The sequence below is a fragment of the Typopeltis vanoorti genome, chromosome 20, assembly GCF_054136105.1.
Source record: "Typopeltis vanoorti isolate ZY-2024b chromosome 20, IOZ_Tvanoo_1.0, whole genome shotgun sequence".
NCBI lineage: Eukaryota > Metazoa > Arthropoda > Arachnida > Uropygi > Thelyphonidae > Typopeltis > Typopeltis vanoorti.
The window spans coordinates 9953510-9968514 of NC_143568.1; the positions used below are offsets into that span (position 1 = coordinate 9953510).

The following is a 15005-nucleotide window of genomic DNA, read 5'->3' on the forward strand; positions in this document are numbered from 1 at the left end:
CTCAATAGTCTTCACCCTAGAATCAAATTTACAATGGAAAAGGAAACTAATAATAGTCTGGCCTTTCTATATACCTTGGTCGCCCGCATACTTCATAGTGACCTATCCTTTTCAGTATATAGGAAACCCACTCACACAGGTAGATATATTCACAAATTTTTTTTGCAACCCCCCCCTCGTAATATGATGTCATAAAAACACTAACCCATAGAGCTCATAATCTTTATTCCAATGAGACCTCTCTTGAAACAGAACTAATCATATACATCACACTTTTTTATCTAATGACTACAGTTCCCACATTATCAAAAATAATAATTAATCATTCTCCCAATCCATGACATTTTCTTTAGAAAGATTTTAGTAATGTTATGATCATTCCCTATATTTGAGGCACATCAGAAAAAATATTCAGAATCTTAAAGAAATACAATCTTTGCACCACTTTAAAGTTTAACTTAAAACTAGCAATGGACAGACAGGAAGATCAACTACCATCTGAATGGATGAACAAAAAATACACATGCAATCATTACTATAGTCGATCTGGCCTTGCAGGCTGCTTTGGATATAGCTCACAGAATCAACTGGAAAAAGACCATCATGCTCCATCACAGTAAATTTAGAAGAGAAAGACTGTTTTTAGATTTTGCTGCTGCTCTTAAAAATCAGCCTAATTTAAATAAATACGGTTGAATAAAACTTCCCAAAATATGGGAAATACTAATACTCTGAGATCCCAGTTTACATTCTAAGCTGCTGACAGGCATCCACAGGCGATGCTCCTAACTAGGCGGAGCACTCTCTGTCCATGTGTTTCAGTTAGTTTTGTGCTGCCTTTGTGTGTTACAAGTCTCATTTTATACTCCCTGATGATGTCTCTGTAGGTGAGATAAAATACTGGAAGCATTAAACATTGTTTTTAATAATTTCCTAGTGCTGTTTGCTTCTATTAAACATTTATCATGAGAGTTGCAGTATATAACCTGGCAAGAATTGCTGCCACAAATATCTTTCCTAGTTGAAGGCAATGTCAACCAACCTCTAGATTGTAGATGTCTTTCATCACCTGGTGAAATACCACTGCCTTGCTTATTAGAGACCTGAAGTGGCTGCAACCATGTTTGGTTGCTAGAGCAAGAATTTTGGTTTCTGTCACCCCCCCCACTCTTCTCAGATGCGGTGAGAGTGATACCCTCAAAGACATACCAATCTCACTACAGGGGAGGACACGCTCCTCTGCATTCGAGGGTACAGCAGTAAAATGGTTCTGCAGGCCAGCCGCTAGTTAGTACATGTGTTCAAACTAGGTGGTAACAAACCTGGAGGCTTCCCGATCAGTTAGCAAAAAATCCTGAAACCAGGTATTTTGCCAGTTCATGAGTGGAGAGAGAGACCAAATACTGTGGCTGCAGCGGGGAACTGTTGAGGCCATGTATGGACAGGAGACTGACTCCTGTTTGTGTGGGGGTTATGTTTGCGAGTCTGTCACCTCTCGCTGCATTCCCTATTTCCTTTTGATCTTTTCCCCACCAAATGCAATTAACCACAACCAAAAGAAATGCATTTTTACTGCAGATCTCAAAAATTTTCCTACACAAAATATTTAAAAAAACCCACAAAAACATCAAAAATTCAATTAAAAAAAAAATCATAAAAGGCAACATAAATCCAACCAAACAACCCACCAACACTTCTTCTTTCACTACGCGTTATTCTCGCTTCCTATGCAGGGTCCACGTGTTACTTAGATGCGACCTGGTTAGTACCACTCCCAACCGACCTGTTGCCTAGTCTGCCGCTGGGGGGGGGGGGTGATAATATATTTTTGACTGTAGAAGCATATGTTCACAAGGCCGGTTTGCCTGCTTGTGGGATGAAAAAACGCCAGATAAACTGGCGGAAAACCCTACTGCCCGCACCCAAGACCGGCTAACTTGGTTATGCCTGAGGAAGATCCTCAAGTTCCTCACGTTTCTGACAGGAATTGAACCTGGGACACTCCTTCCCCAGGCATATGGTTGTGAAGCGCAAAGCCACTAGGCTAACCGTGAAGACAAACAACCCACCAACACTAATTCTTACCAAAAAAAAAAAAAAAGTTTCCACATCACCAACATTTGTGGCCTAAACAGCAATATAAATGATGTGCACCACCACTTATAGTCATCTAAACCAGAACTACTATTCCTTTCAGAACCTCAACAGCCACTGTGCCATCCTTGTGGCAGAAAGAGCTGTGTAATGTGTAGTTTGGGCAGTTGAGGTGTCAACTGCCCAAACTACACATTACACAGCTCTTTCTGCCACAAGGATGGCACTTGTGCATTCGTAACCATGCTATGCCAAAGACCGCAAATCCTTGAATCCCCACTATCTGATCTGTTTTGGCTCAAAATTTCTTTGCCAAATCAACCTTTTCATATGCTCCTTCTATTGCACTGCAACTTCGTCAACCACTCTGATCTCTTCAATTTTCTCTCTCTAAAGCTCTTTCTGCAGTCTAAGTACCCCAATAGTGAGGTCATTCTTCTTCTTGGGGACTTCAATGTCCACAACTCATATTGGCTCCCTTTCTCCAGTTTCACTGATCAAGCAGGCATGGATGCTGAGGTGTTTGCCATCAGCACTAACCTATCTCAGATCATCAATCTTCCCACTACAATACCAGACAAGTCCCCTCCAATTTGCCAACACACTTGACCTCTTCCTAACAAGCTTCCCATCCAGATATACTGTAGTTGTCAGTTCTTGTCTTGGAAACTCAGACCACAACCTTATACAAGTCTCTTTTGCTGCAGAACAACCTATGCTCACCAGTTCACAGTTTCATGTCCTTTGGCACCTACAAGGGTGCCAACTGGGAGGACCTGCGTGACTTTTATTCCTCCTTCCAATGGTCCGACTACTCTTCAGTTCTTCTGATCCAAACATCTGCTCAGACTGAACAACAGAAATCATCCTCACAGGAATGAAGTCTTTGCCTATACTGTAGCCTGCAACAGCTGTAAAAGAAGTATCACCAAGTCCAATTTAGATTTTGAAAGGGCCAAATGCTGAAACTCGCCTCCTACCCAAATGGCAGTCACTCCTTCTGGTCCCTTGACAAGGCCATTGGGTGCAACTTCTGTCCACCCAGGTTTCCACCACTCTCAGATTCAGATAGTATTGTAGTGACCTCACCAAAAGACAAGACCAAATTACTTGCAACACTCTTCCCTTCCAATTCTTGCATTGATGACCTGGGCAAAGTTCCCACCACTTCACCAAGAACAACTCCCTTCATGTCTCCCATAGTTTTCTGACAAAAAGAAATCCTTAACAACCTGAACACAGACAAGGCATCTGGTCCTGATAGAATCCCACCTACTGTGTTAAAAAATTGTGCCCCAGAACTAACACCTATCCTGTATTGCCTCTTCAGTCCAATTCAACTGGCATCTACCTGAACAACATAGAAACAGGTTAACATCCAGTCCATCCCAAAGAAAGATGATAAAAGTCAACCAACAAACTACAGTCCAATTGCTCTCACTTCTGTTTTCTCAAAAATTATGGAGAAGGTCATCAAGAACCAACTCTTGAACCACTTAGAGACATAAGACATACCAACTAATCTGTGACTAGCACAATGGATTCAGTCTCTCACAATCTACAGCTGATTTTTCATTTTTTTTTAAACACAAATTATGGACTCTACAAACATGTTATAAATAATTATTTTAATTTCCTGACATTTCAACTTTCATATTAAGGTCATCATCCGAAGTATACACACATATATATATATATATACACAGAGACAAGCTAAATTACATTTCACGTAGTATGCTGAATAGACAATGATTTGATCAATGATTATTTAGTGGCCTGACCTCTAGTGAAAATAAAAATAAAATAAAAAAATACAATAAATAAATGAAATAAAATAAATTAACTACATCAAAGCTATATTCTATTTAAGACAAAATTGGAGAAACATTCTTTCATATGGTCCGACTACTCTTGGGGGATTATGGGGGATTTTAATTATGGTGATATCAATTGGAAGGAGGAAATATCACGTAGCAAAAAGGAAATGGAGTTCATACATCTGCTACGAGATAATTACTTGAAACAGCACGTAACTGAAGGGACACGTGGTGTGAGAGTGTTGGACCTGGTTATTGGTTCAGAGGTTATATGCATAAGTAAGGTGACCTCGTTACCTCCAGTTGGTGAAAGCGATCATGTGGTATTGACTTGGGAGGTTGCAAAATCTGTGGATTTTTCTATTAAGAAGGGGTATGTACGGAACTACAGGTTAGGCAATTATAACAAGCTTCGGAGTGAGCTTGCAGCCATCCCATGGCAGAACATATTGCAAGGGAAAGATGTTAGCAGTGCTTGGGATAAAATCAGCGGGTATCTGAGGAAAGCAATATCAGATTGTGTCCCCATGGTCAGGAGGTCAAACAAGGCAGGCATTAGATGGATGAGCAGTAGTATCAAGCTTGAACTACAAAAAAAGAAAATGTTATGGAGAATTTACAAGGAGAAGGGCGATCAGGACACCCATGAGCAGTACAAGGCTCAAGCTAGGAAGGTTACCAGCATAGTAAGAAAAGCTAAATCAGATTATGAGAAGACCTTAGCCAAAGAGATCAAGGGTAATCCCAAAGAGTTCTTCCGCTATGTGGCAAGTAAGAGGAAGAATGACTTCGGAAGGATAACCTTAGTGGGTGCTGATGGTATTGAGGTGACAAAATCAGATGTAATAGTCGAGTTACTGAGTGATCACTTCTCAAAAGTCTATCACCCAAGTGAGGATATCTCTATACCTATAGCAATACCTAATGTGAGAATTGAAGCTAAAGAATCAGAGGTATTAAATATATTGCGAAACTTAAATGCAAACACTGCGGTAGGCTTAGATGGAATATCAGCTCGGGTGTTGCGTGAATGTGCAAATGAATTGTCAACCCCTCTTACCTGGATATTTAATTTAAGTTTGAACTCTGGTATGGTCCCTAGGGAGTGGAAGTTAGGCAAAGTGGTTCCTTTGCATAAGGGTGGCTCTAAAACTGCAGTATTGAATTACAGACCAATCACCATCTCAGGAGTAGTGGTAAAAGTTGGTTAAAGACAAAATTCAAGAATGGGTGGATCAGGATATGATACTCTATAGAGGCCAACATGGTTTTGTTAAAGGTAGATCCTGCCTTAGCAATCTATTAACTATCCATAATAGAATAACATCAGAGTTGGACAAAGGAACTGGCTACACAGTGGTACTTCTGGATTTTGCTAAGGCTTTTGACAGGATACCCCATAGAACACTGTTACGCAAATTGGAGCAGATGGGAATGGATATTAAATTGGTGATATGGATAGGAGAATGGCTCAGGGAGAGATACCATAAGGTGGTGTATGGAGGAGCTGAGTCCAGAATGAGGCAGGTGACCAGTGGTGTGCCTCAGGGCTCTGTGCTTGGGCCAATGTTGTTTAATTTGTATATAAATGATATAGGAAACGGCTTAAAGGGAGATATTCAGTTGTTTGCTGATGATGCAAAGTTGTGTAGTGCAATAAAAAATCAAGCTGATGTTGAAAGTTTGCAGGAGGATTTAAATAAGCTGGTAAAATGGGCAAAAGAAAATGGATGTCAGTTCAATGTGGAAAAGTGTAAAGTCTTGCATTTTGGGATTAAAAGATTACCAGCTGTGTACTACATAGATGGAAAGGTACTCCAAGAGATTGATGAGGCTAGGGACTTAGGGGTATTGGTAGATAAGGAGATGAAGTTCAGAGGACACATTGCTAAGGTGTCCAAGATTGCACATAGGATTACTTGGTGGTTGAGGAACACACTGACATCCAGAGATAAAGAGGTTATTATTCCCCTTTATAAAGCATTGATACTTCCACATTTGGATTACTGTGCTCAGGTCTGGTCACCTGGATTCCTTGGAGATGAGGAGGCTGTGGAGAGGGTTCAGAGAAGAGTGACCAAGTTGGTGAGTGATATAAAAAATGCTCCCTACATTGATAGATTGAGAGCTTGTGGATTGCTGAGATTGGTTGATAGGCGAAGAAGAGGGGATATGATAGAAACATTCAAATTACTAAAAGGTTTTTATAGGATTGATGCAGGGGAAATGTTTCAGCTGTGTGATAGTGATGGAAGAACAAGAGGTCATCTCTGGAAATTAAAGAAGAGTGTGGTTAACAAAGGTGTCAGAACAAGGTTTTTTGCCTGGAGGGTGGTGAATGAGTGGAATTCATTGCCTGACTTTGTTGTGAACTCTTCATCTGTAAATGAATTCAAGAAGAGATATGACAGATATTGTTTTGCTAGCTTGGGTCTCCCGCGATGAGTCTACTGACTCCATGGAGATACCGGTAATAATAATAATAATATAGATAGTTTAGTTACAGTAAAAATGATGTTCTAATTTTTACTATAAATTTGTCCAATTTATAATTAACTCTTAGGAAGAAAGGTTAAGTGGAGGTAGAATATGTGCTTTACATATGATGGGGATTTTTAGACCATCGTTATTGTTAAGATTAGAGTGACTGATAAGAATTTCATTGGCCTCCTTAAATTTACGTTCATACCACGTTTTGGTGGATGTAAACAACAGGTGCTTTTCCAGTCAATCTTATATAAAGTGTTCATGGTATGATCAGAAAGGCCTGCTTCACCATAGCTAGTATATTTAATGTGTCCTTTGTGTTCCTTTTTTCTGATAGGAACTGTATATCCTGTTTCCCCTATATAGGGCAAATTACAGGGGCAATGAATATGGTATACTACAGGGTGTGCCAGCAGAGGAAGTAGATCCTTCGATGAGTTGAGTAGGTTGTTTAATTTTGCATGAGGTTTAAAGGCGACTTTAAGGTTGTATTTCTGTAGTATTCTGTTTATTTTGTCAGGTATCCCTTTAATGTATGGAATGGTTACAGTTTTATTGTAGTCTAGTTTTATTTTTGTTTTTAAGTGAGGTCTTGAACAAAATTTTGTTGACAGTATTTTGGCTGTAACTATTTTTTAGGAAGGTATTGCTTTTTAGTGTATTAATGATCTCTAGTTTTTGTGTTGGGTGGAGGTAGGAGTTTTTGTGTATATATTGGCCAGTATGTGTTGGTTTCCGGTAAACAGTGAAGGAAAGACTGCCAGGAGGAGGATGTGTGACAAGTGTATATAGCAACGGTGAATGTGTTCTGCTTTCAAATCTCAATTGTGAATTGTATGCATTTGTGTTGCTTGTTTAGGTGGCTGAGGAAAGTGTCTAATGTCTGGCAGCCATGGGGCCAGATAGCAAAAACATCATCAACTTTTCTAAGTCAGACTTTGGGTTTAAAAGGAGAGGAATCTAGAGCACATTGCTCAAAATGTTCCATGTAAAAGTTAGCAATGGGGGGGGGGTATAGTGAGCCCATGGCTGTGCCTTCTTTTTGTAGGTAGAAAGTGTTTTGCCAAACAAAACAGCCAGAATGTTGTACATGCACAAAGAGCCCTGTGATATCAGGAGGGAATTTGTCCTGTAATAGAGGGATTGTGTCACTGATTGGGACATTTGTGAAAAAGGCAGAAACATCAAAACTGACTAATAAATCATCTTTTTCCAGTGTGATGTGTTTGATTTTGTTTATAGTGTTGCGTGTTTTTAATATAGGAGGAGGAATGACCTACTAACTTCTTGAATGTTGTTGCTAGTTTCTTGGCTAGGTGATAATTGGAGATGTCTATACCTTTGACTGGAGTGGTGTGCTTTGTTTGTGAATCTTTGGTAGACCGTAACCCCCCCCACCCCCCCCCCCCCCCACCCCCCCCCCCCCCCACCCCCCCCCCCCCCCACCCCCCCCCCCCCCCACCCCCCCCCCCCCCCACCCCCCCCCCCCCCCACCCCCCCCCCCCCCCACCCCCCCCCCCCCCCACCCCCCCCCCCCCCCACCCCCCCCCCCCCCCACCCCCCCCCCCCCCCACCCCCCCCCCCCCCCACCCCCCCCCCCCCCCACCCCCCCCCCCCCCCACCCCCCCCCCCCCCCACCCCCCCCCCCCCCCACCCCCCCCCCCCCCCACCCCCCCCCCCCCCCACCCCCCCCCCCCCCCACCCCCCCCCCCCCCCACCCCCCCCCCCCCCCACCCCCCCCCCCCCCCACCCCCCCCCCCCCCCACCCCCCCCCCCCCCCACCCCCCCCCCCCCCCACCCCCCCCCCCCCCCACCCCCCCCCCCCCCCACCCCCCCCCCCCCCCACCCCCCCCCCCCCCCACCCCCCCCCCCCCCCACCCCCCCCCCCAAGGCGAAAAAGGGGAGATATGATTGAGACATTCAAATTGCTAAAAGGATTCTATAGGATTAATTCAGATGATATTTTTGAGATCAGGACTGGTGGTGGGAGAACTAGGGGACACCCATGGAAGCTGGGCAAGAGCGTGGTTAGCAGGGGTGTTAGAGCTGGGTTCTTTACTTTTAGAGTGGTAAATGAGTGGAATAAGCTGCCAGAGTCTGTTGTGGGTGCTATGACAGTGAGCGAGTTCAAGGCAAGGTATGATAGATACTGTGAGAATGTTGAACAGCTGTGTGGTGTGAACATGATGTTTAGGGCCTCCCTCGATGAGTCTAAGGACTCCTGGAGTAGCCCGTGGTAATAATAATAATAATAATATTGACTAATAAAATTCTCTACTAGTGAATACACATCCACAGACAAAAGTAATGAAAATCACTAAGAAAAAGAAAATGTTAGAAGGAGAGCCTAGTTATCGTTTCACCCTCCTCCCAACTGCTTGTTCTACAATCAAGTATGCTTTGGTCACAAGGATTGGAAGTTATATATATACAGTAATTTACTATACATAATTTAAAAGTCTCACAATTTTCATGATGGCATGCTACTATAATGTTTCATAAAAGAGAGTAAAGATAAGCTCTTAAAACAGTTTAAATAATATTAAACAGCTTCAAATAACAAAAACCCAGTAATTTAAACCATTTGTTAACCTTATTAACATGCTGTCCACCAACAGAATTAGCAAATTCAAAAACAAGAAAATCAGCGAATGTCCGCAGGTGACCAGATAGTGCACGGGCTCCAATTCGATCCAGAATTCTAATAAAAGAAGAAAAAAAAAAAAAAAAGATGAAAATAAATGTTAATTTCTTAAACTACAATCCATATATTAAAATTTTAATCATTAGGATTAACAAAACCTTCATAATATGCAATTCGATTTTGATTTCATTCAGTGCAATTTTATGGGCAAAATAATTAATGAGTCTGGATTGGCTGCAACAATGTAATTTGGAGTAATTAGATTCTCTATTATTTTTGTTGAATTATTTCACTAGCATTATTCATATAGCAACAAAATTGGCTAAAACATAATTAGCACATAGTCAAAAATGGTTGATATGTAATAAATGTGGTACCTTTTAGTGCAATCATTACCATTACACATTTGAAATCACTTTTATATAATTTGAACAATATAAGTTTGTCAAAAAACATCATGATAATTGTTGGGAAAAGCAAAATATCAACAACTGAAAATTCAGCTACAAACAATTTCAAAACCACTTTATATAAATAATTTTAATAAATGCTAAGTTCAATCTTTTTATGTACACAACTTCTATTATACTTATTGGAAGCCTGAAGTGCCATGAAAAATTTCATGTAAAAAAAATATTTTAAATTATAAAAAAAAATTAAAATAAAAATTAATTAAAAACCCCTCAGACCATTCACGGTACTAATGTAGATTTACAATCTTTGATAGTGGGTGGGAGTTGTGTTAAAAAAAAAAAATATATATATATATATATATATAAAATTAGAACAATGGGCATATTACAGTAATTTTTGGTGTAAGCAAGTCTGAAGTTCAAGAGAATAAAAGATGAGTTTCACTTGGTATTTGATAAGAGGATCCATTCTATGACAAAGTGCATGCATATACACCCTCTATCCAAAAAGAAACCGAACTTTTCGAAAATAGAAGAAACTAGTGGAGCCACCTGTTGTATCTTTTTGTTGTCGAAAGCAGCAACCTTCATTAGTGTTGTGTCAACTGTTTATGACATTTGTATCATTAGAAGCCAAGTTATAGTGCCCAGAGTGACAGTGTGTTTTTGACGAATGGTCGGAAAATGAGTTTCAAACAGAGAGCTGCGATTGACTTTTGTGTTCAATTTGGTAAAAGTTTTACCGAAATGCATCAAATGCTTTAAAAAGCATATGTGATGAATACTTATTTTGTACTCAAGTTTACGTCGTTTAAGCGATTTCAAAGTGGTTGTGAGACGCTTGACGATGAAATATTCAGAAGAGGAGGTTTAGCTTTAGACATCTGGTAATCTCAAACCGTAACTTGTCAGTATCATCTGTATGAGATTCCCTAATGCCTTTTTCTACACCTACCATAAAGTCTAAATGAGGCAATCAATGAGGTGTTACTGCAAAATCTGTAAGTATGATTATTGGTGAGTAAGAGAAATGGAATCATGTGACCAAATTACTTGACAGAAAATGCCTCAGCATATCTACTCATTGGTGGTGGAAGCCAACTGGTCTCTGCTGAAGATAATCTCATTAAAAGTCAAAATGAAGAAATTAAAAAATGCTTTTCACTCAGTAATGATATATTTTCTTTATATATTTTTAATATGATTTATATATATTCTTTATATATATATATATATTCTTCATTCATATTTAATACATGAATCAGTAAACTAACAGCCAGCATGGTTGTTTGTTGCATAAGCATTCCAATTCATCTTTCAAATCTGTTAGAAACAACTCAAAACTAACTGACTTGTTTTTATAGTTCAATAACTTTTATAATGAAGCAGCTGATTAGATTGCACAATTAAACTTTTACTGATTCCCTCACATCTTTAAGTAAAAAAATTCCATTTGAAGAAAGAGAAAAAAATTACTGAAATATAATAAAACTAGACATAGATAATCAACTGAAAGGTAAAATAAAACAGGATTTACCATCTCCCGTTCAATAAACTAGACATACTTTTAAATAAAAGATTTGCAAATTACATAGGATACAATGGCTTACTTGTAAGCTATAGGACTTATGCGATCATTTTCTAGCAACATCTTCCATAATAAGCTATGAGTGAGACAATAAAAGAAAATGGTAAAGAAACAGTTCATACAAAATCAAATGTACATCTCACTCACTCACAAACACATACATTTCTTAAATTATAGCATATTCAAGCCATATTTTGACCAGTTTAAAGTGAACAATGTTTAAATCAAAACAGCAATAAACAGACACACACACACACAATCACTTCTTCAATTATACCATTTTTAAGACTTTTTTTTGAACAGTTTACAGTAAACAATACATCAAAACAGTAGTAAACAAATATTTTGTCATTTTATGAATTAAAAAGAATAAATTTTTCTCCCATAAAAAAGATGTCCATAAACACATATGGAATAACAGACAATTACTTAAGAGACATGAAGTTTGCATAGGTAAGTATTAGTTTCCATAAATTAAGGAACAAAGAGAAAAATCAGAGTTAGATATTGTTAGATCCTAAATGAAGGAATCTTGGAAAGAAATCATTCATTTAGAACCTAACATATAAAACTTGCTAGCAAAGAGAAATACCGGCACATCAGTTGTAATTAAAAGTGAAACTTCTTCACTTTATGTAAAATTTGTATTCTTTATCTTAAGTACCTTATATTTAAGCTGTGGTAGTTATATTAAGATTTCATTTTAAGTATGTCTAAAAAGAGAGATAATCTGATTTTAATTTAAGCCTCACTTAAGATATGTAAAATTTACTGTGAGTCATCTAAAAAGTTGCTAAGTAATAATTTCTGGAAGGCATAAACGCTAGTGGCTATAGCTTACTCGGAAAATTACGTTGCCATGTATTCTGTGAATCCAAGTATAACAGCATCGTAAAAGCGAAGGATGAACGCAAAGGGGTGAAAAAATAAGGGTCGTATGCATAAAGGGGAACTGAGAAATGAGGGCACTCTATAGAAGAATATAAGGGGTTGAGCCAGTATCGGAAAACTCTCTCTGGTCGTAACATTTTCCTGTTTTGGTGGTTCGGAAGTTACTGGGCAGTTTCGCGTGGGGGGGGGGGGAGGTGAAGTCTGTGATAAGATGTCGGACTGCGAGCGTTTTTAAAATAAAGTAGGATTCTATGCAAAGCTGAAGGTAAAATTTCCAGCCCTAGCAGAATCAAGCCGTCGCTGAAAAGTCCCATCGAGTTGTTCCTAAAATGCAAAAATTTGAGTCCGTTTTCAGCAGAAGGAATGAAGATAGCAGATAGCGTAACCCCTACGTTGGCACATGAACAGCCAATAGATAAGAATATCCAGACATACACGTGGTGCAGAACGACGTGGAAAAAGCTTGGTAAGGTGCAATTATTCTAATTTTGTGTGAAAGTTCATTAGAAAAGAGAAGAATGTTTATGAATGTGAAATTAAGAAGTGTATTCTAAAGAACTCTGTAGACAGTCCCTATTTAGAAAGTTAACCTCCTTTGAAAGTAAGAAGAATTGTTTGGAAGAGATCTTTTGTAATTGTATGTGATAGGATTAACTTAATGAGATCAGAATTGTGGATTTTAGTAACTGAGTAACATTAGAATGTTTGTTTATATTATCTTATAAATAGCATTTCAGAAAGGAATTTTAGTTTAACTTCATACATTTGCTATCTATCCCAGTATGCGGTTATTGTGTTTTGCATGCTTTACGACGTTTCTTAACCTTTGATTTAATTTAGAGAATGTTAACCTCTTAACTTGAGTCTTTTCATTTAGTATTGAGTCAAATTAAGTGTATGAATTTTTTGTGTATTCTGTTTAGATATTCCAATAAACATGTCATATTTACCTAAACTTGAGTCATGCCTGATTACGATTCCAAACTACCACTTATAAAAATAGAACCTATTTTGGCAGGAAGGAATTAGGAAGTGTATATAATTATAGATTTAGGTCACGACTGGGGTGCTTAAGGGTCAAAGCTGTATAACTGAGAGGAGACCTCCACATAGCCTTTAAAGGAATGCGGAGAACCGACCAGGGCTTCTGACCTAATGTCCAATCCTCACCTTCTCGTGGTGCACCCTGTTGGGTATCTACTTTGATACTGAACGAACGAGGATGGGCTGGCAATTTGGGATTTAGCCGACCAAATTGTATTCTTATTGGTTAAACAAAAATAAAAAATGATGGTACAACATGACAAAATTTCATGCCGGCTGGGGCGTCGCCCGGTTAAACAAGGCCCCCGTTGTTTTCGCCAGGGAACCAGGGCGAACAGCGAAAAGTCAGCTACTGGAACAAATCTGAAAACAAACCCCAACTCAACATCACCAGAGTTAAAGATCGGTACTATCAACGTAAGAAGCCTGAATGGCAAAGAAATGGAGCTAGCTGAGGAATTAGATAAGTACCAGATCGACATAATAGGGGTGACTGAAACAAAAAAGACCAAAACTGGTGAGATCTTTCTGAGCAATAAATACAAAATGTTATATTCAGGCAATAACAATCAAGGAAAAGAAGGAGTAGCCATAGTATTCAACACAAAATACGAGGCTAATCTTCTTGAATGGCAGTCAGTCTCAAGTAGAGTAATGTGGGCAAATATGAGAATGGGGAACTGGACAATGAGACTTATTTGTGCCTATGGTCCCACAGAAGGTTCTACTAAGGTAGAAGTGGAGGAATTTTTTGAGGCTTTAGAAAAAGCAACTGACACAATGAAAAAGGAAAAGTTGGTCCTTGTTGGGGATCTAAATAGTAGAGTAGGAAATGATTGTGAGACATACAAAAATATTTTGGGAAAATTTGGAGAAAAGAGCAAAGCTAATAATAATGGCAAATATCTGTTGGATTTCTGCTCAGGACATGGACTGGTTATTACTAACACCATGTTCCAACATAAAAATGTGCACAAATTCACATGGAGAGAAGAGGCTAGGAATAAGAAAAGTCTCATTGACTATGTTATTGTTGATAGTGATGTTTTCTCCCTGGTGCAGGACACCAGAGTGTACAGAGGATTTGAAATTGGAAGTGATCACTATTTAGTCTTGAGCAGGATAAAATTGAATTTCATATTGAAAAGAATAACATGTAAGAAAGTTTTAAAGCGAATAAAAGTTGAGCAGCTCTCAGATGTAAACTGTAGACTAAAATACAGAAATATTATTGAAAAGAAAATGAAAGAGTTTGAGAACAGGAATCAAACCTTGGAGATTCAGTGGCAAACTCTGAAGAAAACATTGATTGATTCTGCCAGAGAGGCATGTGGTGAGGTTGTGTGCAAAGATAAAAAAATCAGAACTCCCTGGTGGACACAGGAAGTTAAAGAGGCAGTGAAGGAAAAGAAGAAAGCATATCAAAAGTTCCTGGCAAATAAGTCAGCTTTTACTCTTACAGAATACAGAGACAAATGTAAGAAAGCTAAACAGTGTGTAAAACTAGCTAAACAAAAGTCATGGGAGGACTTTGGCAAGAATATAGAAAATAAATATCAAGAAGGTGGCAAAATATTCTGGAGGTTGTTGAAGAAGCTTAGGAATGGAGGAAAGAGTGCTGTAAAAGGAATTAGAGATGATAAAGGTGAAATGAAAACAGGAGAAAAAGATATCCTTGAAGTATGGAGTTATTACTTTGAAAAACTGCTAAATGAAACAAGCAGTGATGACAGCACAGTGATAAAAAACACTGACCAGGCATGCAGTCAGGAATACATATCCATACTTGAAGTAGAAAAAGCCATCAAAGGCTTGAAATGTGGAAAGGCAGCAGGAGTAGATGATATTCGACCAGAAATGCTGAAGTATGGTGGTATAAGAGTCTTACAGTGGCTGCACTGCATAGTTCAGAAAGCCTGGACAGAGGGACGAATTCCCGATGATTGGAGTAGAGCTCTCATAGTACCCATATATAAAAAGGGAAATAAAACTGAATGTGAGAATTACAGAGGTATTTCCCTACTGAG

The 15005-nt window shown here is 39.0% G+C and overlaps 1 protein-coding gene across 1 annotated transcript in view; it reads right to left on the minus strand.

The window, feature by feature from the left end:
* MED23 (mediator complex subunit 23) overlaps positions 1-15005 on the minus strand; it is a 435475-nt gene that overhangs the window by 149239 nt on the left and 271231 nt on the right. The window contains exons 20-21 of the mRNA XM_090410280.1: positions 11066-11119; positions 8991-9099 (exon numbers count right to left, since the gene is read on the minus strand). Coding sequence (XP_090266406.1) covers positions 8991-9099; positions 11066-11119 — 163 coding nt within the window. The remainder of the gene's footprint in view (positions 1-8990; positions 9100-11065; positions 11120-15005) is intronic.